At 33.4% G+C, this 7,529-nt stretch overlaps 3 protein-coding genes across 3 annotated transcripts; 1 reads left to right on the top strand and 2 right to left on the bottom strand.

Annotated features, from left to right (window-relative positions):
- Window positions 1-414: 414 nt before the first annotated feature.
- On the top strand, window positions 415-2,697 carry HDA1 (histone deacetylase HDA1; the record flags this gene model as incomplete). Its single annotated transcript, XM_011276245.1, has 1 exon — window positions 415-2,697. One exon carries the CDS (start codon window positions 415-417, stop codon window positions 2,695-2,697), a length of 2,283 nt encoding a protein of 760 aa, XP_011274547.1.
- A 325-nt stretch (window positions 2,698-3,022) lies between these two features.
- On the bottom strand, window positions 3,023-5,703 carry PRK1 (serine/threonine protein kinase PRK1; the record flags this gene model as incomplete). The annotated part of the gene is made up of 2 exons (XM_011276244.1): window positions 3,023-5,504; window positions 5,606-5,703. The coding sequence occupies 2 exons, from the start codon at window positions 5,701-5,703 to the stop codon at window positions 3,023-3,025; spliced, it is 2,580 nt and encodes an 859-aa protein (XP_011274546.1).
- Window positions 5,704-6,166: 463 nt separating this feature from the next.
- BN7_3194 (uncharacterized protein) lies at window positions 6,167-7,504 on the bottom strand (the record flags this gene model as incomplete). Its single annotated transcript, XM_011276243.1, has 1 exon — window positions 6,167-7,504. One exon carries the CDS (start codon window positions 7,502-7,504, stop codon window positions 6,167-6,169), a length of 1,338 nt encoding a protein of 445 aa, XP_011274545.1.
- Window positions 7,505-7,529: the final 25 nt, after the last annotated feature.

The following is a 7,529-nucleotide window of genomic DNA, read 5'->3' as shown; positions in this document are numbered from 1 at the left end:
AAAAAGTCCGTGGTGTCTGGATGTTCTGGTTTCGGATTTTCTCGAGATTTTCATTTTTTGAATTTGTTTTGTTTTGGTTTCTCGAATTGAATTTTGACGCTTTCTGATTGACAAACAGCGCTTCTGGAGATACAAACGACAGGTTGTTTAAAGACAGGGAGTGTGCTAAGGAAGAGTTGGTCAGAGTAAAGGCTAGAAGGGTACTGTGCTTATAGGAATACTTGTTTTTAATTGAAAGAAACAGCGGTTAGTGATCACCAGGCTCAGGATAGGCGCTTTTGACAGGAAATTTATAAGAGCACACGAAATAGATACTTTGAAGGGTCTCGAGATAAGACAAAGAGGACAACGTTGCAAGTAAAATAATACATTTGTTGATCTTATACCAATATAAAGAGCTGTTCAAATATCACAATGAGCACCAACGAAGTTAAAGAAGAATCCAATGGTGCAAACTCCATTGCTGCAGGTGATAACTCCTCCACCATTGAGGCAAAAGTTGAATTGAAAAATGAAGAACAAGAACAAAAAGATACAATAGTACCGGATGCTGAACCAGTTATAACCCCAGATACAGAAAAACGTGAAAAGCGTAAAATTGATGAAGTTGAAGGTGTTGTTACAAGAGATGATGCTGCTATTGTTCAAAATAATGGAAATTCTATCACCCCGTTGAATGGCGTTAGTGAAAAATCAATAATTGTTCCAATTGTACCGCCAAAGATACATTATATCCCATTGAAAACTGGGTTATGCTATGATGTTCGTATGCGTTATCATGCTAAAATTTTCACATCTTATTATGAATATATTGATCCACATCCAGAAGATCCAAGACGTATTTATCGTATCTATAAGATCTTAGCTGAAGCTGGTTTAATCAAAGATCCAACATTATCCGGTATTGAAGATATTGGTGATTTAATGTTGAAACTACCAGTTCGTGAGGCAAAAGCTGAAGAAATTTTACAAGTTCATACTGAAGAACATTTGAAATTTTTAGAAAGTACAAATTCAATGACTAAAGAAAAATTAATGGAAGAAACTGAAAAAGGTGATTCTGTTTATTTCAATCATGATTCATATTTAGGTGCCAAATTAAGTTGTGGTGGTACAATCGAAGCTTGTAAAGCAGTTGTTGAAGGTAAAGTTAAAAATGCACTTGCTGTGGTTCGTCCACCAGGTCATCATGCTGAACCTGATACCCCTGGTGGGTTTTGTCTTTTTTCAAATGTTGCTGTTGCTGCAAAGAATATTTTGAAAAATTATCCTGAATCTGTGAAACGAATTGTTATTTTAGATTGGGATGTTCATCATGGTAATGGTACTCAAAAGGCATTTTATGATGATCCAAGAGTTCTTTATATCTCTTTACATAGATATGAACAAGGTAAATATTACCCTGGTACTTTAGCCGGTGCTGCAAACCAATGTGGTGGAGGTGCTGCTGAAGGTTCAAATGTTAATATTCCATGGCCTGTAGGTGGTATGGGTGACGGTGATTATATCTATGCTTTTAGAAAAGTTATTATGCCAATTTGTTATGAATTTGATCCAGATCTCGTTATCATATCTTCTGGATTTGATGCTGCTGATGGTGATATGATTGGTCAATGTCACGTTAGTCCTGGTGCCTATGGTCACATGACACACATGTTAAAATCACTTGCTAAAGGTAATTTATGTGTTGTTTTAGAAGGTGGTTATAATTTAGATTCAATTGCAGTCTCTGCTTTAGCAGTGGCTAAAGTTTTAGTTGGTGAACCACCAGATGAATTAAAGACAAAATTACCAAAAAATGAAGCTGTCGAAACAATTGATGAAGTTATTGAAATTCAATCCAAATATTTCAAATCACTAAAACCTGGTCATTCTGCAGTGGATCATTCATTACCAGTTAATGAAGGTAACAAAAATTATAACTTACAAGAAGCTGTTCGTAATCAACAAGCCAACAATTTATTGACTAAACATAATTTTGTTAGCTTACCAGTATTAAATGATAAACAAGATTCTGTTAGTGCAAGTGATGATCAAATATTAGCAAGTCCAGATATTTATGATTCAGAAACAATTATAATAGCTGTTCATGATCCAGCTGAAATTTGGGCTAAAACAGATCCTTTAACAGGTTTAATAAATCCAAGTAGTTCAGTAATTGTGGATTCAACTTTAAAATTGATTGAATGGTCAAGACAACAGAACTATGGGTTCATTGATGTCAATATCCCAGAAACCTCATCAAAAGATGATGCATATAATCCACTGAATGCATCACAAGAAATTGTATTATATCTATGGGATAATTATATTCAATATTTTAAAGCTTCTAAAATTATATTTTTCGGATTTGGTGAGGCTTATTCAGGTATAGTCCATCTGTTAGGTCATCGTGAAGTACGTAACGTTGTTAAAGCTACAATTGCATATCTTGATAGAAAGACTCTTAGACCAATAGTTCCATTAGTTGATGAAGCAATGACCGATTGGTTTTTCAAAAATTCATTAATTTTCACAAGTAAAAATCATTCATGTTGGGGTCCAGATGGTTCAGAAACCAAAAAACCAAGAAAGAAATTTGGTAGAGTATTAAAATCTGATACTGATGGTTTAGATAATATAGTTGAAGAAAGATTTGAAGAAGGTACTGATTTTGTTCTGGATTCTATAGAAGAGTTTGATGATAGTAGTTCTTGAATGCATCATTGAAAACTAATACAAACTGTATTTAGAAATATAACGTGTACAATTTAAATATAATCAATTTAACGAAAGAGTACGATCGAATTTAGGAGCAGGATTAAAGTCTTCATTGAATATTGTAGCTGAATTTGTTTTATGAGACTCTGAAGCAACATGTCTTGATGAAACATAACATTAAAAATACATAGTGGTTACAAGTTACAAGTTTGAAGTTACAGAGTTTTTATGTGGTACATTTATGATGTAAATCAAATGGGAATGCTATTTATTTGTACATATATGTATTGTATTACGGAAATTATTTTGCTGTTACCAGATTTTAAACAGCACTTGGATATCTTCTATTAAAATCTTCTTCCAAATCATCAATATCTGGAATTGAAATTTCACTTGATATACTATTATTTCTTAGATGCTTTTTAGCACTTGGAACCTCTAAAGTGTCTTTATCATTATCTTCACTAACTGCCAGAGTTTGTAAATGTGTTGGTTTCTTAGGTTTTGGAGGTGGTGCTGATTTTTTCAATGTTGATGGTGATTCTTGTTCAACAGCTTTTATAGAACCTTTTGGTGTTTTAGTGACTGTACTTGGTGTAGATTGGGCTGATAATGGTGGTGTTTTAGGACCCAATTTCTTGGCAGGCACGGGTGGTTTCCTTTTAATAATTGTTGGTTTTTTGAATCCATCAAATCCAATACTATCGTTATTACTAGAACCATTATGATTATTATTGTTATTATTATTTGAGCCAGTATGATTTGATGAATCATTACCATACCCTTTAGCAGTTTTAATGATTGGTGGATCATTGTTTCTGTTAAGTAATGCTTGAACTCTTCTTTGAATTGAATTAGAGCGACCAATGGATTTTCTTTCTGCAGGTTTGATGATTTCCTCTTCGATACTTTCAGATGATGATCTAAATTTATGAGAATTTCCAGTATTTGATGAATAAACACCGGCTGATTCATGAATGGAAGAAGCTCTTGAGCTATTACGACTTTGTGAGCGGCTATGTGAACGACTCAGTTTCCCTGTAAAAGTTCCAATCAGCGAATTAACTCTTTTACTTCCGGTACTGATACGACGTAATGATTTAACACTTTCACCTGTATGTTGTGCACTGGCCCATGGTTTACCTGAATCCTGTTTATCTAAAGTTTTAAGGAAATCAACATTACTGTTGATGTGATGATCACCTGGAGATAGCTCAACAGTGTTTGATTGTGATGATAAGCCAGTGATGATTTTTTTCAGCTCATTAACATCATTTTGACTTTGATTACTTGTTTCATATAATTGTTTTTGTTGAGAAACTTGACCTTGTGATGGTAGTGAATACATACTTTGAGGTCTTTTATGTGAAATTCGTCTAGGTAATGCTGGTTTCTTGAAATCTTCAGTTTTTGATTTTGTGACTAACGGTTCATCATCAGTTTGAACAATACTATCAACATATTTTGGTTTAGTTGGAACTGGTGGTGGAATTGAAGATTTTGGTTTATCATTAACATTCAAATTACCAACTGATGAGCTTAATTTATTAATATTAACCTCACTAGTACTATGACTAGTACTGTAAATATTTGCAGATGATGATGTTGGTCTTGATGGTTTTGGAGGAGGTTGTGGACTTGAACTTTTGGCTTTCAAGAAATTTGAAGTATCAAGATCAGCAAAAGGATCTTTTGAATTACCTGCTGATTCTAATGAAGAGCTTACTGGTCTTGAATTTAAGTCTTTAAGTGGTCTTAAATTATTTGATGGTTGTAATTGAGTAGTAGATACAGCAGATCTTGGTAAATTTGACAAATCTCCGGAAGAAGCTGAATGTTTGAAGTCTTTCACAAACTGTGGTTTATTTGAGTTAGCAGTTGAAGGTAATTGAATTTGAGGTTGAGAAGAGAAATTTTCTGTTTTTCCTTGGGATTGGGCTTGCGGTAATGGAACTTTTGTAGCATGAACTTTTGGTTTGAATGTAGCAGCGGAAGTATGTTTCTTCTTGGTATAATCTTCAATTGGGACAGAAACTGAGCGCATTTTACAAACTTCTTCCAAAGTTTGATAAGCATTTGGACGACGACGTGGATCAGTTCTTAATAAAACAGAAATCAAATTTCTTAATCTATCAGAATAATGCGGGTATCTTGGGAAAGTAAACTGTGATTGAAGAATTGCAGTTTCACCTTTTTCTTCAAAAGGAGTAGTATAATAACAAAGTTTATATAAAAAAATACCCAAAGCCCAAATATCTGATTTTTCATCAATTGGTAATCCTCTATAAAGATCAATCATTTCAGGTGCTCTATATTGAGCAGTTGTATTTCTCAAAACATCATTTTGTAATATGGCAAATTCATCAGCATCTCTTGGAGGACGCAGAACTGGTGAAGCAGAACCAAAATCACATAATTTATAATCACCATTTTCTGAGATCAAGACATTTTCAATCTTAATATCTCTATGAATTAATGATGGATCTAATGCATGCATATTAGCAACACCTTCCGTTATTTCCCCCATTATTCTTAAAACTTCATCTTCTCTCAATCTATTTTGTAATCTAGTATTCATGAAATCAATCAACCCTTTGTTGGCACAGTATTCCATTAGCACAAACACTTCATACCCTGTACCAGTTGGCATTCTTGCAGCATGAGAGTCGATATATGAAACAATATGACGATGACCTTTAACTCTTTGCATTGAATCCACTTCTGCTCTTAATATATTCAAACTAACTTTGTCTGGTACAGCAACCCTTTTCAAGCATGCAATTTTGGAATCAGCATACTTGGGGCTTATTTCAACTTTATAAACATGTGCAAATCCACCTATATTTTTGTTAGTATTTATATGAAATTTTATCAAAACTAGTGAGACCCTAGAAAAAAAAAATACACACCTTCAGATATATATTTAACAATAATTGCAGTATGGGAGCCCACCGTCAAGACGGTTCCTGGTTTATAAGCATTTGGAGGCGGTACACTGGACATTTCTGTGTTCAATTGTGAATAATCCAGGTTTCTATTGTTGAAACGTGATGGTAAATCTCTTATTAATTTGTTCTGTTTACCTTTCCACGATAATCACACTTGAATTTGAATAACATGCAGCGGGTCAATTCCAAACTTTTCCCAACGATTAATAAAGCAATATTAGTACAAGATGCGATGAGTATAACACAATTCAATTGAAATCAAATCTCTATCAGTAAGCAAGTTGCTAATCACTTGAAGAAATTGCAATTAAGGTGATCTGTTTGATTTGGAGAATGATGATTTTCTTGGTCAAAACAGGCGCAAGTGGTGTTCGGATGTGTACTGTTTTACTACACCCATTCGAATCTCAATGGTGGCATTTAAATTTTACTGGATTTCTCTACAATGTATAATAAATATTGGAAATAATTTATTCTCTATGACATTTGATATAATTTGTATGGTTTGACCCAGCAGTTTAATATGGCTTGAATCTGTGATCCTTTTTGGATTTCTTCTCACTCTTAGGTTTCTTATCCTTCTTATCCTTTTTATCTTTCTTGTCTTTCTTTTCACCTTTATCCTTCTTTTCTTTCTTTTCCTTCTTTTCTTTCTTATCCTTTTTATCCTTCTTTTCTTTCTTTTCCTTCTTCTCTTTCTTTTCCTTCTTCTTTCTCTTCTTTCCTTCTAACTCTTCATCTTCGTCCTCTGATGATGATGAACTTGTTGATGCAGTTTCTGGTGTTTCTTCTGGTGTATCTACTTCCATTTCAACATCCTTATCTTCAGTGGTTGTTGTAGATGATTGAGCACCAGATAATTGGAAAAATGATTCTGGTGCATTCAATTCAATATCAGATTTCCAAATTCTTAAATTACCATCTTCACCACCAGTATATATTAAGTTACTATTTGGTGGACAATATACTGTTCTAACAACTTCTTCACCATGTGCACCATTTAACTTAATTGGAGTGTCTAAGTTTATTTGTTCATTTATGAATGGATATAATCTAGCGTTAGCTTTAGAATTTGAACCAGTTGCAATGAATCCTGGATACACATCAACAACATATTCACAATCCCATGGTTCTCTAATATCACCAAATTCAACTGGCTTTGGCTCATGTAAATCATCACTTTTATCATTCAATTCATGAATTGCAAATGTTTCCATGTGTGATAAAGTATATATTCTTGTTGGTGATAACCAACCTGCTGAATGGATTGAATTGAAATTAATAACTTGATGTAATGCATCATCTTCATCTGGAATATTTAAATCATAAATATTAACATAATCATCAGTAGAACCACTTAATAACATTGAATCATCAGTTGGATGGAATTTTATTTCTGTAATATCATCATGATGAGAATCGACAAATGATCGTACTATTTCCTTATTTCTCAAATCCCATATATGTAATTCAGCATCAGCTTGTTTCAATTCAGTACCACCGGCAACATAATTATTTTTAAAGTCTAATGAAAGAAATGGTATATTTCTTTGATTATTGAAAACTGCAACTGGTGAATCATTACTGTTTCTTAAATCAAAAATTTTGATCCCATCAGTTGATGCAGTCCCAATTAAATTTTCACCATCAACAGATCTTGAAGCGTTAATTGATGAATTATGAGCTTGAATAGTTCTAATTGGTGCAAAATTTCTATCTTGATTAACATTCAATGGGTATAATTTCAATGAACCATCACTTAAAGAGCTAACAAGCCCGTGGTTTTTCAAGTGATTCAAGTTCAAGACCCAATTATCACCTGAGTTGTGACTAGCGATCAATGTAGCAACAGACATTATGAAAAGTCTCTGGATATGATTA

The sequence above is a fragment of the Wickerhamomyces ciferrii genome, contig 00085 (assembly GCF_000313485.1).
Source record: "Wickerhamomyces ciferrii WGS project CAIF00000000 data, strain NRRL Y-1031 F-60-10, contig 00085, whole genome shotgun sequence".
NCBI lineage: Eukaryota > Fungi > Ascomycota > Saccharomycetes > Phaffomycetales > Wickerhamomycetaceae > Hansenula > Hansenula ciferrii.
This window is presented reverse-complemented; position numbering and strand designations above follow the sequence as displayed.